General features: G+C 54.1%; 2 protein-coding genes across 2 annotated transcripts; one reads left to right on the forward strand and one right to left on the reverse strand.

Moving 5' to 3' along the window:
* The first annotated feature begins 1,418 nt into the window (after positions 1 to 1,418).
* On the forward strand, positions 1,419 to 2,939 carry FIMP1 (fertilization-influencing membrane protein 1). Its single transcript, XM_060648912.3, has 4 exons — positions 1,419 to 2,033; positions 2,334 to 2,492; positions 2,608 to 2,695; positions 2,825 to 2,939. The coding sequence occupies exons 1-4, from the start codon at positions 1,970 to 1,972 to the stop codon at positions 2,844 to 2,846; spliced, it is 333 nt and encodes a 110-aa protein (XP_060504895.1). The 5' UTR covers positions 1,419 to 1,969; the 3' UTR covers positions 2,847 to 2,939.
* A 109-nt stretch (positions 2,940 to 3,048) lies between these two features.
* On the reverse strand, positions 3,049 to 9,528 carry TLCD3B (TLC domain containing 3B). The gene is made up of 5 exons (XM_060648910.3): positions 8,638 to 9,528; positions 7,647 to 7,730; positions 4,870 to 5,104; positions 4,342 to 4,437; positions 3,049 to 4,178 (listed from the first exon to the last, which is right to left on the reverse strand). Exons 1-5 carry the CDS (start codon positions 8,760 to 8,762, stop codon positions 3,891 to 3,893), a joined length of 828 nt encoding a protein of 275 aa, XP_060504893.1. The 5' UTR covers positions 8,763 to 9,528; the 3' UTR covers positions 3,049 to 3,890.
* Between the last annotated feature and the right edge of the window lie 9,493 nt (positions 9,529 to 19,021).

Consider the following 19,021-nt stretch of genomic DNA (forward strand, 5'->3'; position numbering starts at 1 on the left):
GCTGGAGCCCAGAGGAGAGGACTAGGCTGGAAATATACATTTGTGAGTCACCAGCATATAGATGGTATTTAAAGCCATGAGACTGAATGAGATCACCTAGGGAGAGAGAATATAGACAGAAAGAAGGTCCAAGGCTGAGCTGGCTGGAGAAGGAGGAACCCTGAAAATTGGTGAGGCAGGGACAGGCGCACCCTACTGAGAGACAGAATGGACAGAGGAAGTAACCTTTAGATTTGGCAAGTTAAAGGGTCATTTGTAGACTTTGCAAAAGTGGCCTCAGTGGAGTGGTGGGGACCAAACCAGGTTGGGAGGGGTTGAAGAATACATTAAAGATGAGGGAGCAGAGACAGCGAGTGTAGACAGTCCTGAGGGGTTGTCCGTCTATACTCTGAGTTCTCTCCCCTGTGATCCCTGAGGGCAGAGACCGTGCCCTGGCGATTTCTATTGAAGCCATACATGGAGCCCAGCACATAGCAGGAGCACAATACATGTACCTAATGATTGGATGAATAAATGAAGGGATAATTCACTGCCTGTGTCTAAAGGGCCTTTCCTGGTCGAGAGAACAGCTGTATCCTTTTGGGGCAATTGAGAAAACTGTAAGATCCACGCCAATGGCCAAAGGCTCTGGACCCCTTCTCCCAACTAAACGAGGGAGGGGGTGGGGAGCAGTTGCACACAGGCCTGGGGTGGGAACCCTGCTCCACCCCCCCCACTCCTCCCCCCAGCCATCCCCCTGCTCCTCCCATGCTTGTGACTTTGGGGAGAGAAGTGAAGGGGAAACAGTCCCACAGGAGGTCCCATAGATGTTAGTCTGCCTCTTCCCCCCCTCCGCCCCCCCCCATTTTCTTCTCTCTGGGCTTTATGGTTTAGGAAATAGAAGTTGAGCACTGGCAAGGACCTCCCAAGACTAAGGGGAGGAGACTAGATGGGTAGACCCTGAGGGCAAGAAAGATGAGGGGTGGGGATCCAGTGGAGGGGGGTGCCTCCATCGTAGGGCAGAGGACGTCCCAACCCACCACAGACCCATGCCTGGTGTGGGGTAAGTCCTGGAACTGCCACTGTCAGAGATTGTTGAGCAGGCAATTGTGTAGTCGGAACTGAGGAGACCCTGAAGTGTCCTTGGGCTCGGGTGGGGCGGGACGCATCTGTGACAGACAGGCCCACCTGCCAATCCGAGGGGAGCTAACTCTTAGAGGCTGAGACGGGCCTGCAGGACGGAAAGTGGCTGTTGGGAAGTGACAAATAGAGAAAAGCAGGGACTGGAAATGGGAAATGGGAGGGCCCTTGGGGGAGCCCACCCAGAGAGCGGAGCCTGCGAGGGCTCTGTGGGTGACCAAGAGACCCGCGTCGAGATGGGCGGGGGGAGGGGGAGCGGGGGGGGGGGGGTTCCTCTGACAACCCCCGCGCCTGCAGTACCTTTTCCTGCAGCACCTGCGGGAAGAGGCGGGAGGAGGGCTTGGAAGGGCTGGAGCCGGGCCCTCCCGGGTGGGAGGGAAACAGACAAACGTGGACGCTGCTGCCACCTAGTGGTAAAAGCCTGCTATTTCTCTTGGCTGCCAACCCCAGGGTCTTCCTCAACGGACCCCTGAGAGATCCCTAGGCCCTTGAATTTGGTGACACAAGGCAAAGGGGAGCGTCCGAGAGAAAGATGCACACCCCTGGGAAGTGTGCATTGCCTAAATTACTTTCTTTGCTCCTCTTTGTCCCGGTTCCCTTTTCTGTATAATGCAGGCAGGCTTGCTGTGATGGGTAAATAAGTCGTCTGTGTTAAGCAGTGGATCCAGGGGTAACTGGAGGTGTTTATCCCTGCCCTCCCTCCAGGAAGAACTGCCTGCCACACACAAATGCACCTCTTCTTCGTCCCAGCTTCCAGTACTTTCTCCCCTCAACCCAGAGTTCCTGATCAGAATGGCTCCAGGCTGTGACATCACAGAGCCCCCACCCCTGTCACAGGAGGAGAGGAGTCATGAGGCTGTGGCTGTGGGCTTGGGTGTGGGTGTGGCTGCTGGGGCTGGGGGCCATAGAAACAGGTGGGAAGCTGTCCCGGGAGCCACGGGAAGGAGAAAGTCTTGGGGGTTAAAGGGCCAATCTGCCCGAGGAGCTGGGTGGCCAAGGCTGGGCCTTCCTCTTGCCCTCCACATTTCTCTCCATCCAGCATGGGCCTTCTCATGGAGAGCTCAGTTGATCCTTGAGAGATTCCTGGAACAAAATCAAGCCCCTCCATAGCCACGCTAAGGCCATGTGGCCTGACAGGGTCCTAGGTTGGCTTCAGCTTCTTGGGGTAGAGGGCATGGGTCTGCTGGATTCTTGAGGTAGACTTTGCTCCCTAGCACCCAGCCCACAGAGGGCCAACACCTTGACCCGGGGAGCAGAGTCTGTGCTCTTCCTGGACAGACCTGACTTCTTTGATTACCCAGACTCAGACCAAGCCAGGCTCCTGGCCGTGGCCCGGTTTATTGGAGAGAAACCCGTCATCTTTGTTAACTCAGGTATGAACCAGCTTGAGACAGCCTCCTTCCTTGCCGGGGTCTGGAGGAGAGCTGCCCTTGGCCCTCCAATTGGAGGTGAGTCCAGGGTCCCCATCTCCCCCTTCTTGTCTAACAGGATACAACTCTGAGTTCTTCTATCACATCCTAGTGGGTGCTCTGGTAGTGGCCTTCCTCTTCCTCCTTTTCCAGTTCTGCACACACATGTAAGCCCCCCCCCCCCCGGCCCCTTCCGGCCTCCCGCCTCACCCCAGCTTTCCTTGGGAGAGGCTGAAGGACCCCAAAGCCTAGGGAGGCAGGGCGTGGCTTCCCACTTCTGATCTCATACCCCATAGGAGCTGCCAAAAAGGGGCCTAAGGAGCCGGACAAGGGCCTTGCACTCTGCCCTGAGTGCCCAAACCTGCCCTCCTTTCCCGCTGATGAATAAAAGTCTGTTTTTTTCTTCCCTGACTGCTCGGTAGCCATCCAGGGGGTCCTGCCCCGTCCTGTGGTCATCTGTGCTTTCTGTCCCCAGACCCCCCCACCCTTCCCAGCACCAAAGAACTGGGTGAAGAGGGCCTTGGTGGCGTTCACGCAGATCGTCTTTATTAGCGGTCTGTAAAGCACCTCCCAGGGTCCCCTGACCCCAGACTGGAGGAAGCCTTGAGAGGTCTGTAGCACCAGGGACATGCCAGGGCCCGAGGGCAAGATGTGCAGCCTAATGGGGAAGGGACTGGGTGCCCCTCGCCCGCCCCCGGGGTTGCTCAGCACTGGGAAGGTTGGGGGGTAGCAGCCACCTCCCTCCCCCCATCCCTACAAACTAGTATGAATTTGGGCGAATAAATAAAATAAATAAGATTCCTTAGGCTGGCCTTCCCTAGGGAGGAGCAGTGGAGGCAGCTAGCCCCAAGCGAGGCCTGGGGTGGGGGTGGGGAGGATAGTTAGGGTGTCCCCTTCCTCCCAGATGGTGGGGAACCGAGAGGAGTCTGCAGCAGGGGGGCTGGGATGGCCTTGACAGCAGGGCCTCCCCCACATTCTCCGAGTCCTGGTCCCCTTGAGTCAGTCTCCCCACGGCCCTCTAGCCCTCAGTGGATAGGAAGTGATGCCCCCTTCCTCTGATCCTTTGCTCCCCCCAGAGCCCCAGGGTTGGTGACGGGAGAAGGGGGGCCGCGCAGGAAGGGGCCTGCTACCCTCAGCTCAGGCACTGCTGGGAGAAGAGGTTCCCCCTCCCTGCCTTCCTTTTCACCTGGTCCCTGACCCTCTGCCCCTGAGGGCAGATGTCCCGCCCCTCGGCCCCTTCAGAGTCCATCTGTCAGTCCCCGGGCTGTCAGGGCAAGAGGCCCCTGGCTCCCACCCCCTGCCCAGCGGCCCCAGAGCCCCGTCCCCAAGGGGTGGGATGGGGAGGGTCCCCTGGCCCCACCCTCAGTCCTGGGTCTGACAAGGAGAGGGCGGAGGGGAGCCCCGGGGCCTGAAGAGGCGGCAGGCCCCGCGGCAGATGAGGAAGAACCAGTAGAGCTGGGGGGCCAGCAGCAGCGCGGCACCCAGGTTGACATGGGCCGGGATGGCGAGGGGCACGGCGAGCAGCGGCAGGCCGGCGTGCCGCCCGTAGGCCCAGTACAGGTAGGGGAAGAGCAGCACCCGGCAGCAGAGAAAGCTGATCAGCATCAGGGCCCCGTTCACCTTGTGCAGCAGAGTGTGCTGCTGCTTGTACTGCGGGCGGGCAGGGGGCAGAGTGAGCGGGGCGAGGGGCTCCACCCTCGGCCCACTGCCCCCACTCAGCCCACCAGAGCCCTGCCTCCCCCGACCCCAGCCTGCAGCCCCTCCCAGGTTTGCCCTCCCGTGGGGCCCGCTACACCCTCAGGTACCCTCTCACCTGGATGAGGATCTTGCCAAGGCAGACGAAGGGGGTGCTGACCTCAGCCATCAGCAAGCAGCCTAGAAAGAAATCTCCCTTGCCCTGACGCCACACCTGCGAGGAGAGGAAGGAAATAGCTTGGCCTCACCCTGGACTCCCTCCCTGTCTCCTCTTGGCCACTTGCGGAGATGCTTGACCCTGAAAGTCTGAACACGTGCGTATAGCAGCAAAGCTGCGAGCATCACTCACTGTATCCTTCCAACCGTCATCCTGCAGGTGAGATCGCTCACCCTTATATCACAGATGGGGAAACTGAGGCTCAGAGACATGCAGCCACAGGTCCCAAGCACCACGGCTGGGCATGTCCAGCCCAGGCCAGGCTGACCCCACACCCTCACGCTGTTTGGGGCCGGTCTGGTGCTCAGGAAACCCTCTGTGGAGACTCTCCCGAACCTGTCCTGCTATTGAGACCCGGCCGCAGGGCTTCCCCGGTTCCTGCTGGCATGAGCAGGACAGGAGACCCTGGCTTTCTACACCCCGACTCACCACCGACAGCGGGAAGCATACGAGCACCATGACGGCGTGGTGGAGCACCATGAGGAACTCCTTGTGCAGGTAGCCGCGTGCCACGGCCCAGGTGCTGCCTGGGGCTCTGGCCCCCCCTTCGTCCCCTCCGTGCCCCTTGACCTGGTGCTTGTGCCAGTGACAGAGGAACATGGCGTAGATGTCATAGATGAAGTAGGGCACTGCAAATTGCGTGTAGGCAGAGGAAAGCCAGTGTCTGTTGGGCAGAGAGAGAGAGAGAGAGAGAGATCAAAGAGGAAAGGAGAGGGACAGAGCAGCCACCAGGTGCCACAGTCAGCACTGGACGTGCCACATGAGTCAGATCTCAAGTGATATTCACAACAACCCTGAGGCGAGAGTGGACTCTCGAGTTACATGACGGAACCCAAGGGTAGAGGGCAAGAAACTGGCCCAAGGTCACACCATCACACCGCTGGTAGGGAGTAGTGTTGGAATTCAAACCCAGACTGTCTGATCTCAGAGCCCACCCATTTTTCATATTCATTCATTCATTCATTCATTCATTCATTCTTCTCTCTCTCTTTCTGCAATATGGTGGGCAAGAAAAGGGAAAAGATACCCAAAGACAGCCACAGACCATAGGGCAGTGTGAGAGTGAGAAAGCAAGTTCCAGCAAGATATGAGAGACAGCTGAGGTTAGGACAAATAACAGCAGAAGAGGCAAGAGCAGTGGAGAGGGATCATAGTGGCCGACATCCATTGACTGCTTATTACAAGCAGGCGCTGTCCTAATAGCTAAAACCTTTCACATACATAAACTTATTCCCTCCCCACAAAAAACTTCATACAAAGTAGGTATGGTTATCACCCCCATTTCACAGATGAGGAAACTGAGAGATTAGGTAACTTGGCCAAGGAATAACCATGAGAGAAGTCTGGTTCCACAGCCTTCGCCTAGAGCCCCACTGTCTCTAGAAGATTCGAGACAGGTGTCACAGACAGGCCTTTGCTAGGGATCTGGTGGTGCTTTCAGTGCCGGTTGTTCTGCCTGAATGTGGTCCAACCTCTTGTTTTTTCAGGTACAGCGAAGCATTAAGGCGAAAACGCTGAGCGAAAGGAGCCAAGAGCAGAGAAAGTTCTGTGTACTTTGGGAGTAAACAAAAATGAAAAGTGCATGAGTGTGCAACATTGCATTTTTCTTCTTGACTCAGCATGTTGGACACTCTCTCTTCAATCCTGTAGCCCTGTGGCAGCTCTGAGGTGGGAGTGGGAGATCAGGGAGGTAGGGCCCAGCGAACTTGCCCAGCAAGGCGGAGGGATGAAAGCAAAGTCAGCCAGAGTGATGCAGAACGAGAGTGGAGACAAAATATGAGGAGCTGCTGAAGGGAGAAGGGGAATGAGGCCTGGGGGGGGGGGGGGGACGGGGGCGGTAGCGCAGCGAAGGATGGGGTGAGATGAAAACAGAAAACAGAATGCAAGCCCTGGGCGAGACTGGCCTGGAGGGGGACAGGCAGCCCAAACTGTCCCAAGAGAAGTTACAGTGGGAGTGGCTGGGAGAGCTGGCCCCAGGAGCTGAGTGGCTTGTGGGGAGGGAGGGCCAGGACCCGGGCTGCACCTTGAAGAGTTAAGCCCATCCCCACCCTCTCAGCAGTTAGGTGCTCAGAAGTAGGAACAGCTGTTGTCCCCGCATTAACCCTGATCTTGGACACCCACCTGAGGATTAAAGGGGGAGAGATGAGAACAGACCTGAGTTGGGGGAAGGAAATGTAAGAGCCGAAAGGTGACCTCTGTGTGAGGAGGCGAGAGCAGTTTAAGCCTGGGAATCCAGGCTCATCTTAGACCCAGGGGTGGGGAAGAAGTGAGGAGGGCAAGAGGAACCCAAGTCACCAAGATGTGAAGGAAGAGTTAAGCACCCACTGTGCGACAGCCAGAATTGCTCTAGGCATTTGACACACAGCTCAGTTCCTCCTCATGGCAGCGCTTCCCGGAAGGGATGTATCTCACCCCACAGATAAGGGAACTCGTCTGTAGAGAAAGAGGGGCACGCCAGGTCAGGGTCATCCAGACAACGTTCCTGTGGCCCCACAGTCACCAGAGAAGGGGGTCAGGGCCAGAAGTCAGGTGTGGGGGGTCTTCAGCACCCTCCCAGGCAATTCTGCAGCAGCCCGTGGGTCGCCTGGAGCCGGCCCGTCAGCACCACGGACAGGGCCCCTCTCTTTCCTCTGGCCGCCCCACATCCTCAGTCCTGGGCTTTTTTGGCAAGCACCGGGCACTGCAGCAGCTACCAGTGCCAAATTCTGGCCTCTTCACCCTTCTCCTCCCCCTTCCCCACTGCCTAGCCATTAGTGGCCTTGTCTCTGTCATCTCTCTCCTCTGGACTGGACACCTGGGTTCTGGGAGGAGGTGAGGGGTGAGCCCAGCATGAGGAGGAAGGCACCCCATGTGGGTGCTGGTTAGAAAAGGGGTCTGAGGGATGTAAGGGTGGGAAGAAGTAGGGAGGGAAGGACACACAGGACATACTAGTATGAGGGTATGAGAGGCCGGGAAGCCTAGGGGCTGCTTTGACAATCCTTTCTGATCGCCACTCCTTCTCCTCCTAGTTCTGACCTTTAAGGACAGGACAGGGATAAATTTATCCCTGGGTGTTGAGTTGCAGCTAATGCAGTTAACTTGCTCAGTCCTAAGTGAAGGGCTCGGGGACCATTGAATGAGTCCCGTAGAAGACCTGGGGTACTCGGGAGTCACACACACACACAGGCTGCCGGAAACTTGGGCAAAGGCGGTCTCATGGCACTTACTGGTCATCAATGATGTGCTTGCAGGAGGTGGAGACGATGTAGCCAGCTGTGGAGGCCATGACGGCTTGGACAGAGGACACTAGCCTAGGGCGAAAGAGGGAGCCATGGTAGACAAAGGAGACGCAGATCTCAGTTTCTCCTCTTTACTGTCCACTTACTGCACTTCGGACTCGGGTCACCTCTCGGGCCACTCTCTGCCCATCTCTGCCTGAGGCTGGCTTGCCCAGGGCTTCCCCCAGCCTCAGGCTAGGGGACTTGCCCAGCTGCTACTCCTCAGTCTGCCCAACTCCTCACGGCCATCTTCCTTCCCTCAGTTGTGGACACTGAGTCGCCCTCTTCTCATGACCAGGGAGGTCATCTTGAGGTGAGACGGTGCTGATAACAAGGTCTCTTCCCAGGGAGAGGCAGGAAAGGGACAGCACTGGATGGCAAGGGGGAGCCCTGGGCCTGTTCTTGCAACATTCAGCCACCCAGTCATGCCACTCATCACCTGGCCCCTCAGTGACCTCAAGTTCCCCCTGGCCACTTTCCCACTCACTCTTTGACTGCCCCCGTGCTCCCCTCCTCAACTCTGGCCCTTATTCTGGGGTTGTACTGAGTTGAACCATTCACTCCTCTGTCCCTTGTGCCCTCAAACATATGCCCTGAACAATAAATACACAGCTCTCTGCCCCTTGCCTTATTCCCTAATATCTTAGAGGAATGTTTCAGTCACACGCTGGCCCTGTTTTGGAGGCTGGGAGGGTGAATGGGGGAAAGGAAGGAAAAGCAGTCTGGATACTAGTAGACCAGATGGCTGGGTTTGGACGAGGTCTCCTGGGACAGCGAGTAAGGCAGTGAGGGAGGAAGGAAGCTTGGAGATAAAGCCCACCAATCACTTCAGGAACCCCCAATCCCCCAAGAGCCAAGGGTCCAGGGAAGGATGGGATCCCTTCCACCCCCATAATGCTTGAGGAGGGGAGAGGGGCTGAGACGAAGGGAGGCAGTTTACCTGGCTGAGACAATGACCGCGTCGGCCTCCTCCCAGCGCAGCTGGGGCAGCCGCTGGAGCGTGTTCTTGGAGAGGAGGAAGAGACCGGGGAACACCACCCCCCCAGCCACCATTGGGGTCAGCATGGTGGCTCAGGCCTCAGGCAGGGAAGCGAGAGGCCGTGAGGGGGCAGGGAGGCCGAGCTGAAGGGAGTTCGAGGTGGAGAAGGGACACCAAACCAGGGAAGGAGAGAGAAAAAGAAAAAGGGGCACAAAGGGGACAGGGCGGGGACGGGATGGGGCAGGCGAGTCAGACCAGAGGAAGGGAGAATGGGAGTTAGATGAGACTGGGGAAATGGGGAGAGGCTGGGGAGAGGGAGGATCTGGGAAAGGGAGCAGGAGGAAGCTGGCCAGAGGGCTGGAAGCGAGACGGGAGGAGAGGACTTGGTCAGAGGACAGAGAGGGAGAGGGTACCGGAGGAGGAGGATGCGGGTGGGGGAGGGGAGGGAGAGAAGAGGCAGGTGGGGAGGGGGGGCTTACGTGGAGAGGCTGGGAGGACCCGAGAAGGCGGGGTGGGACTGTGGTGTCAGCCCTGAGAGGGAGGGAGAGGGAGGGAGGGAGGGAGGTGGGAGGGAGGGAGACAGAGGAGTGGCCGGGCAAGTGGTCAGCGGTCAGCACTGCTCTCCCGCCTCTTGCTGCTGCCACGGTCCCCGCTGCCCAGCCCCGGAGGCTGCACGGGGCATTATAGAGAGTTCGTGCCCAGCCCCCTGCCCCCTCGGAGGGGAGGGGGAGGGGGAGGGGGAGTCACCAGCTTGGGGAGGGCGGGGGAGGGGTGGGGAATGATGGCACCGACCAGACACCAAGAAACCGGACCTGCAGCGCGTCTCCCATGCAGCTCTGAGCCACAGCAGCGGCTGCGACAGAGATGGGGGGAGCAGAGAAAGAGGGAGGGGGAGGCCCTTAAAGAGACAGCAGCTGCGGCGCAGGGGGCTGCTGGGGACAAGGGCCAGGGGAGGGTCAGCTCTCCTCTTGGGGAGGAAGGTGGCCCTGGGCTCCCTGGCTAGCTGGGAGGGGGCTCTGAGCCATCAGATGGGGGCTCGACCCTGTTTCCCACCAGTACATTTGCAAATGCCTACCATTTCTTCCGCTGCCAATGCCTCCCGACACTTGTCCCTCAGTGACCCGCTGGGGTCCCAGTTTAGGGGTGTCCCTCCAGCAAAGAGAAAAAGAGGATTCCCTGGAGGAGGGAGCAAGACAAAGTGGTGCATCTTGCTGTCTCTGAAGGATGAGTTTAAGGATGCATGGGAATAAAAACACCTCATCACAGCATCCTTTCAGGCTCTGAGACCCCCCCCAACACACACATCCTTCATTCCAGTGGGAAGAAGAAAATTCTAGGTATACATGAGGTGTCTCCTGACTGCTGCAAGACTGCCCTGTAATCTTGTCTAACTATCATAATAGCACCGAGGTGACAGCACTTGTCCCCTTTTTACAGGTCAAGAAATGGTCCTGAAGCCTTCAGTGGCCCTCCCCAAGGTCCCATAGCTAAGAAGAGGCAGGAACCTTCTCGTGCTGGGTGTCAGAGTGGCTGCAGGGCTTGAAGAAGAACACCTGCCTCTCTGAAAACCCACCTGGAGCACAAGGACGCCCTGCCCCTGTCCTTCAGGCTGCCTGGCCTCTCCTGGCCTCCCCTAAGCACTAGTCACTTTGCTTTTTCTTCAGGTTTATCATCTTCCTGGCTCCCCTTCGTCTGAGACTTCACAGAACAGCCCAGTTTCCCAGAAAAGGACCTCAAGGATTAGCTGGTTCGAGCCCCTCATTCAAGCACAAGGAAATCAAGGCCCAGCGATTTGTGTGTCCAAAGCCCAGCTGGAAACCTCTGAGCGGCTTCTCACCCTTTCGTGCTGCCTTCCTGGAAGTTGGCCTTCCTGGCCTGCACCCAACTGTCCTACGGACTTCTGCATGATGTGGGGCCTGTACCCACACCATACTTTCGTTTCCAGGCCTGCCCTAAGGTGCACCTCAATTAGCAGCCCTACGATTTGCTTTTGCCTGTCCTCAGACCATTCCATTTCCTCCCCAAAAGAGAGGCAAAGGGCGGATTTGCAATTTTATGCTGCCCTCTAGTGGCACGAGGAAGGAACAGATCCTGAGAGGTCTCTGGCCTTAGGCAGAAGTTGGGGACAATTTAGAGACAATAGTGGACCCAGTTTCCTGACTCCAGGGCTTCCCTTCAGGGGGAAAAGAACCCAACTTTTTTCTTAAGTTTATTTATTTATCTTGAGAGAGAGAAAGAGAGCAGGGGGAGGGTCAGAGAGAGGGGAAGAGAGATTCCTAAGCAGGCTCAGCACTATCAGCGCAGAGACTGATGTGGGGCTCGATCCCATGACCTGCGAGATCATGACCTGAGCTGAAATCAAGGGTCGGAGGCTTAACCGACTGAGCCACCCAGATGCCCCAGAACCCAACTTCTTGAGTGTTCACTGTGTGCTGGGCATGAGGCAAGGTGATTTATGTTCATTCTTATTTAATCTCCCAAGATGGTAATATATGTTTGATAGACAAGAAACAGGTTTAGAGATTTAAGAAACAAAAGACAAAAAAAAACTTGAGCAAGATAACACAGCTACGAAAACTGGCAAAACTGGATAGCTCCAAAGGCAAAGAGTAAAGCCACTGAGTCTGGGGGAGGATGGGCACCATCCTGGGGGATGGTAGGGCACCATAACTACTGGATTGAGGACAACAAACTTGGCCAAGTTATGGCTTCTCTGCAGATGACATGAATTACAGCAGGCAGAGACACTTTTCTGTCCTCCAAGAATTCGCCTAGACACCCAAGTGAATTCTGCCTTCTGCCTGCTCTCTCTCCTACCTAAGTTTCCATGATAGGTCACATGTACATTAAGCTGTGTCAAACAGGTCATAAATTTGCAGTGTAAGGGCCCCAATCCAGCCCACAGGCATGCTTTGTTCGGCTAGTATAGAGTTGCCAATACAGAATTTTCTGAAATTCCAAGTTATGTGTCAGTGTTTGAAAATTAGGAGATTTCCCACCAAAGCTCAACTTCCTTTAGGAAAGAATCCAAAGGCCAGACAACATGGAGCCCACGTTCTAGGTCCATACTATCTGGCTGGAGCTGAGCAGCCGCTGCCCCATTTGATGAGCTCACCAGTCCTCACGGAGCCTGTGGCCTTTGTGTGACTTGCAGGAGTCTCAGCCCCGACTTCGGAGATATGAACTCAACCGACTCAACTCAACCCAACGTCTCCACAAGGACTGGATGGTGGGTGTTCTTAGTAAGCCCGTTTACAAGTGAGGGCTCTGAAGTTCAGAGAGGTGAAATGACTTGCAAAAGATCCCAGAGCCAGTTTTGGTTTTTTTTTTTTTTGTTTTTTTTTTGACTCTTCATCTCCCCTGGTGCGCGTGCACGCGCGCACACACACGCACACGCACGCACACGCACGTGCGCACGCGCGCATACTCGGCTTCTGCTCTCACCACTGACTCTTCCTGAAAGCAGGGGATCAGCTCCACCAGCCCTGGCCCCAGGAAGGATGCCCTCACTCTGTCCTCTTACTTGGACGCCACCAAAACAGCCTCTGGTCTCTCCATCCGCAGGTGGGAGTGGTTCTGCAGGCCCCAGCAGAGGACAGTGAAGCTCAGTGGGAAGAAAATGCAGCCCAGTACAAAGAGCAGGGGCATGCCTGTGGAGGAGAGGGGTAGAGAAGGTGAGAAAAGTGACCATGAGAACGCCTCAGCACGGTCGGTGTCCCTCAGCCCCAGACACCCCTTTCACCCCAATACCTCAACAGCCCATGGGATCCACCCAGCCGTAAGCACCAAAAACCACCAGGCATCCCTCTTCCCTAATGTCTTCGGGACCTTTACTGCTCTTTAAATGTCCCTCATCCAGGGCAATTGGACATCCTTTTTTCTTTCTTTCTTTCTTTTTTTCTTTTTTATCAACCTGTTCCAACAATTTCAAGCAGTTTCCCTGTCACCCTCGAAGCTGGTGCTATACCTCCCAGTCCGTCTCACACCTTAAAATTTCTTCTCTTCATCCTCAACCCTAAGGATGTGCCTGCTCTTTCTTAACTCTACCCCGTCCCATCTTCTGCCCCATCCCCAAGCTCTTCGGGTCACCTCTCCCTTCTCCTAGCTCCTCACCTCTGAGGGGACGAGGTGGAGGCTACGGACGAAGGCTGATGGTTCTCATCAGCGCCCGGAATTCAGAAAAAGGAAAGAGGGTGTTCACGTGGTAAAGATATTGGAATTTTAAAACTAACCTTTTTTAAAAAAAAGAAAGAGGAAAGCCAAAGCATTATCCCATTGACAAAGGAAAAAAAAAAAAATCAAGAAACAACAGAATCCCTGAAAACAGACGTATTTACATATATGTTATTTTTGTCTGGAAAAGCCTCCCCTCCCGTCCACTCCAGGGAGGGGAGGGGTGGAGAAAGCCCAGGGGGGATGCAGGGAGTTGGGGCCGCCATCCTGCATCCCTTAGGCAGCAGTGAGGGGACCTTCTTTTAGGATACAAGGAAAGTGTCAAACTGCAAGGGCACGAGGCTGAGGCGGCTCTGCTCTGGGGAGGCAGTTGCAGAGGGCGGGAACTTCCCTCCCATTGGTGGACTGGTGGGCGGTTTAGACCATGCTATCCTCCCATTGGCCCACTCTTGACACCTGTGCCCTATCATCTGCTTGCTGGCAGCGGGTGGACTGTGGGGTCTTCTAATGCAGAATTGACCAATTAGAACTGGTCATGGCTCACTGGACAGCTACATTTCCCCCAGAGCTAAAAGAGGAGTCAGGAAAGGGGAGGGAGAAGATAACACCCTAAGCAGTCGTGGCTTTAAAAGGCAGTACAGTATAGGATAAGAGTTAAGATGGCAATTTCTAGGCTGGGACCATCTGGGCTTCACATTCAGGCTCCGTGTATAATAAAAGAAACATACTGTATGGCTCCACTTGGATGAAATTCAAAACAGGCAGAATATCTTCAGTGAAAAATCAGAACAGCACTTAACTTGGTGGGAGGTATTGATGAGAGGGGACCCCAGCGAGCCTTCTGAGAGATTAGGAATACCCTTATGTTGATCACGAGTGTATACATGGATAAACATGTCCAAGGCATACCCTTAAAATGGTGTGCGCTTTATTTAAATTAAGCTGGAATTTTATTTTATTTTATTTTATTTTATTTTAATTTAATTTTTTTATTTTGAGAGAGTGCGTGCAAGCACGTGTGAGAGGGAGAGGAGTAGAGGGAGAGAGAGAGAGAGAGAGAGGGAGAAAGAGAGAGAGAATCCCAAGCAGTCTCCCCAAGCAGTCTCCCTGACTCGGGGCTTGATCCCATGCCCCTGGGATTATGACCTGAGCTGAAATCAAGAGTTCCACGCTTAACTGACCAAGCCACCCAGTCGTCCCTGGAATTTTAAAAATGCTAAACAAATTTAGGCTCTCCCATTCCCTGAATGATTGTGGGTCAATTTCTGTGGGTCAATTCTTCATTTGTGGGATAATAATAATTCCAGTTTGTTAAATGCTACTTATATGGCATTTACTATGGGCCAGACACTGATCTGGGCGCTTAAAAATATCAACTCATTTCCTCATTAACAAAGGAACAGCTTTATGAGTTGTTTTCTATTGTGTCTACTTTACAGAGGCACAGACAGGTTTGGTACCTTGTCCAAAGTTACACAGGACGTGAACAAAGTAGGATTTTTAAAATCTTATTTTCTGAATGCATTGGTCTCTATAATGTTAAGCAGATATAGAAAACCCATAAACTCATTTTCCTAAAGGAACTGCAAGATTAAAAAAAAATAACTTGGACATGCCAGTCACAGTTTCAGAACTTATCTCTGTTAATGGTTCTTGCTTCCTTAGCTACTCCGTCGGCGGAGTGTACAACTCCTGATCTGGGGGTTGTAAATTCGAGCCCCACGGTGGGTGTAGAGATTACTTAAAAATAAAACCCTAAAGAAAAAAGAGTTAAGATTTTTTTTTTTTTTCCCTCAAGAACCTATTGCTGTCCCCTTGGGGGCGATATTACCCTTGTTGAAATGCATTAGGGCCATCACACCAACTCGTGTTCTGAGCCACCTTTACACACACCATCTCAACATCAGTGAAATAGTATTAGTCTCATTGCACACCTGAATACTGCGAGAAGTTATATTAATTATCGAAGTTTGAAATGGCTGGTAAGTGGATGGGGAATCCAGAGACCTGCGGAGATCCTAGCTTAGCCACTTAATTATCTTCTCCAAAACTTTGCTTCCTCGCATGGAAAATGGTGGGGTCGGTGCAAAGAAATTTTGTCTAAACCTCGGGATTTTGTCTGTCTGTTTGTTTTTGCCCTATTTAACCTAACAGCAAACATTTACACAGCCTACATATCAGGCACCCATCGGTGCCCTTTACATACACTAATATAATCCTTACAATAACATAAGGAGGAGATGCCATTATCGTTTCCCTTTACAGAGGAGGGAGTTGAGGCACAGAGAGGTTGCAAGACTTGCTCAAGGTCACATCGGCAGTTAAGTGGCATAGCTGGGATTTGAACCTAGTTAGTCTAATTTCCAGAGTTCCTGCTTTTAACCACGTACTTTAAAGGGAAACGTCTTCTCACTACCGAAAATAGAAAACCAGTATCACTTGTAAATAGAAGGTAACAAAAAATAAATGAAATGGAAAAACAAACAAACAAACAAACAAACAAAAAACCCAAACTCGTTCTAACCTTCTAGCTCGATATTTTCACCTGCTCGGAATTCTGAGCCGGAGGCCTACCCTCTCTCTCTGTTAAAGACAAGACATGGCGGGGCGCCTGGGTGGCTCAGTCGGTTAAGCGGCCGACTTCGGCTCAGGTCACGATCTCGCACTCTGTGAGTTCGAGCCCCACGTCGGGCTCTGTGCTGACAGCTCAGAGCCTGGAGCCTGTTTCAGATTCTGTGTCTCCCTCTCTCTCTGACCCTCCCCCGTTCATGCTCTGTCTCTCCCTGTCTCAAAAATAAATAAACGTTAAAAAAAAAATGTTTAAAAAAAAAAAAAAAAAAGACAAGACATGGCAAGATAAGCACGGAGAGAGAGGTGTTAAAGGGCTTCTGGCAGCAAAATGAGACTTGCTCCTGGAATAATCAGAAGCGTTGAAAAGGAGTTGGAAAGAGAAGAGCTCGCGCGCGCGCTCTCTTGCCGATGGGTGTAGCGTGGGAAATAAACCCGAGATGGGACGCATTCCACACACCGTGGTCCTTCGCCTGGGCCTTCTAGGAGAGCCTGAACTTCCCGGAGGAGGACCGCGCTGGCCAGTTCCGCGCAGGGGTGCGGCCCCTGCCCACGCGCCTCGGACAGCGCCTGCCGAGAGGGACGGCGTGGGTGGCGCTCCCGGGTGCCAGGCTCGCGGGACCCGCTCTCCCGGCCCAGCGTGCTTCCTCAGGTGAGTCTCTCGCCCCCACGCGGTCCTCACACACCTGTCACACAATTCACCCGGGGCCTGGAGTTTACCGTTTCCTGCTACTTCAGGCTCCCGCGACGGCCCTGGGAGGTGTGCAGGTGTGATATCATCGAAGGCTGTGAATAAGTAAACAATAAGCTGCCAGAAGTGGCCTGTTTCCCACATGATACCCAGGGAAGGGTCCAATTCCCCCTACCCGTGCTCTGGAAAGAGTCCCGCCCAGCGGGCCAGAACATTTATTATTTAGTGCTTTTATTGTACCTGTCCCAGGCTAGGTACTGCTCTGAGCAAGTCCAGTCCCCCCCTTTATCTGTGCAATAGAAAAAGCTGAGGGGCACAACAGGTGCATTGGGAGTGAGAAAACCAAGAGTCTAGCCAGGCTTTTTTTTTTTTTTTTTTTTTTTTTCCTCCCATAGATGGGTTGTGTGACCTTGGTCAAGTGTCAGAACCTCTCTGAGCCTCAGTTGTACACACACAAAGTCCCATTCCCCGGGCTCAAATCCTAGTTCTGTCACTCAGTCGCCAGGAGAAGTTGTGCAAGCGACTCATCTCCTCTTAGGATGAGGACAGGGCCAGGAGCAGGGCTGCTAGGATTAGGGCATGAGAAGGGTCTAAAGCACAGTTCCTATGTGGTGCCTTGTAAGTACTGTGATATTCATTCCTAGCTGTTCCAGTTATATATTTTTAAATTCTTTTTTTAATGTTTATTTTTGAGAGACGGGGGGAGGGGAGGGGCAGAGAGAGAGGGAGACAGAGAATCCCGAGCAGGCTCTGTGCTGTCAGCACAGAACCGGATGCGGGGCTTGAACTCACGAACTGTGAGATCATGACCTGAGCCAGAATCAGGGTTCGGAGGCCTAACTGACTGAGCCACTCAGGCACCCCTCATGAGCCCTTCTTCTATGCCAGGTAGCCTACATACCTTTCCTTCAACCATCACAAACCCTCTGAGGCTGTTAGGTGATGCCCGCTTTCCAGATGAGGAAGACTGAGGCACAATGAGGTCGGCTGACTTGCCCAGGGTCACTGAGACACACGGTGGCAGACCTAGAATTCAAACCTAGATCTCGCCTGGCCTAAAATTCTTTCCCAACCAGGTCAGGATTCTTTTCTATCTCTACAATGGAAATAATGATTGCTGCCACTCAGGTCTGCTGTTAGGATTCAGAAAGATAAAGTCTGGGAAGAGGCCTTGATTAATGCTTGCTCTCGCTCTGGTTGCCTCAACTTCTTATTCCCCCAGGGTAACTACTTGAGCAAAGGCCTTCAATTTTCCTGAGAAGGAGGCTGAGGACCTCCTCTTAGTCTCTGGGAGGCAATATTGTCTGATGTCCATAGGAGGGGCTGAAAGTCCAAGATCAAAATCAGAGCTGCCAGATTCCGTTCCCACGCCCGAGCCCAGGCCCGCCCAGGCTTCCTTCATCTCCTGGGTGTTCAGTGGGTCTCAGGTCTCCCGCCCAGCCCATGACGACTGAGAGTACATCGTCTTTTTGTCTCCTTCCCGGGGGCAGAGCAAAACTCCATGTGATCATATCTGACACCCCCAGCTTTGAACTTCAGGGAGGAGGAGACCTTATGGCTATTTGACTATTCTGAAGTCATTTTCTCCCTGCCTCCAGTAGGGAGGGCAGAGGTGGCCTTGGCAGAGTGGGGTGCCTACATCACCCATCTTATTGGTTGGTCTTACGACGAACAGGCCCGGTGCACTGTCCAGCATCCTGCATAATGTATGAGCCCCCGGTAGGAACAGAATATCATCAGCAGTGAGTCTGACCACTGCAGGCCACGGACGTGTCCAGAGGCCTTGCCAAGGCTGACGTCTCCCTTGGCAGGAAATGAACAGAGGGCGGGAGTGGGTGTCACCTGAGACCTTTCCTGGGGCTGGGGTGGGGACTGGCCTCATCTCGGGCCTTGGGGTTTTGCAAAGAAGATGGGGCAGACAAGAAGACAGTCCCGAGAAGGCAATCTGCCCCTGACTTAGAATCAGCAATGTGACATTGGGGACAGCTAGCCCCCTGTCTTCTGGGCTTGAAGCTCCCACTGAGAGGGCTGGGGGGGGGGGGGCAGGGGGGCGGTGCTGGGTGGGAATCTGTCCGTGTGGTTGAAGGTGAGAAGGGAGATTTGGGAACCAGGGACACAGACCCTGGTGATTTCTGTGGCTGCCTTGTGGTGCAGGAGATCCCCAGGGGCAGCAGTGTGGCAAGGTACTTCAGGGTGGACAACACGGACAAAAGTAGGTACACGGTGGCACTGCTTTCAGGGGAACATGCCCAGATACAGTAATCATGGAGGAAGTCTGTGGCCTCCATGGGGGAGGCGTGCTTCCGTGAGTGTGCACGAGCGCAAGCATTGTTTGCGTAGAACCAGAAAGGTCAGGAATGAAACGTGGGAGGCCCGAGTGGCTTGAGAGCCAAAGGAGGTAGGGCATCTGGATAACAACACTTCATTGGCGGATGGCATTGGATTTGATTCATTCATAGAATCAGTGAGTACTCACTCGAGGCCCCCAAGACCACAGCAACTGCCAGGGCTTGGGATATGGGGATGAATCAGACCCAGGCACTCGCCATCTAACCGGGGAGCAAAGTGGAGAATTCAAATTGCTTGTCATCAGTGCTGGGACAGCGGTGCATATATGGTGCCATAAGCAGCCACCTCCCCGTGAGGTTGGCAGGAAGACCTCCCTGAGGCAGAGGCTGGAAGGATGAGGGAACTCTTCAGAGGGAAACAGGGGAAGGGTGTTCTAGGCAGAGGGAACAGCATCTGCAAATGTGTGGAGCTGTGAGACCCTCTGCACTGGTTCAGGAAACTTGAACAGGTCCTATGGTAGAAATTTGGAAGAATGATTATATATTGTTATTTAGTTATGGTTTTACAGATTATCTGATTCCCCTCCCCCAGTAGAATGTAAGCAACACGAGGGCAGGAAATTTG

Source organism: Panthera onca, chromosome E3, assembly GCF_046562875.1.
Source record: "Panthera onca isolate mPanOnc1 chromosome E3, mPanOnc1 haplotype 2, whole genome shotgun sequence".
Classification (NCBI taxonomy): domain Eukaryota; kingdom Metazoa; phylum Chordata; class Mammalia; order Carnivora; family Felidae; genus Panthera; species Panthera onca.

Excerpts from the sequence above, each read along its gene's own strand:
- FIMP1 (XM_060648912.3), top strand. The coding sequence starts at position 1,970 with ATGAGGCTGTGGCTGTGGGCTTGGGTGTGGGTGTGGCTGCTGGGGCTG. Across the intron at positions 2,493-2,607 it reads CGTCATCTTTGTTAACTCAG|GATACAACTCTGAGTTCTTC; the intron begins GTATGAACCAGC and ends CTTGTCTAACAG. Across the intron at positions 2,696-2,824 it reads TTCCAGTTCTGCACACACAT|GAGCTGCCAAAAAGGGGCCT; the intron begins GTAAGCCCCCCC and ends CATACCCCATAG.
- TLCD3B (XM_060648910.3), bottom strand. The coding sequence starts at position 8,762 with ATGCTGACCCCAATGGTGGCTGGGGGGGTGGTGTTCCCCGGTCTCTTC. Across the intron at positions 4,438-4,869 it reads TATGCTTCCCGCTGTCGGTG|GTGTGGCGTCAGGGCAAGGG; the intron begins GTGAGTCGGGGT and ends CTCTCCTCGCAG. Across the intron at positions 4,179-4,341 it reads TTGGCAAGATCCTCATCCAG|TACAAGCAGCAGCACACTCT; the intron begins GTGAGAGGGTAC and ends GCCCGCCCGCAG.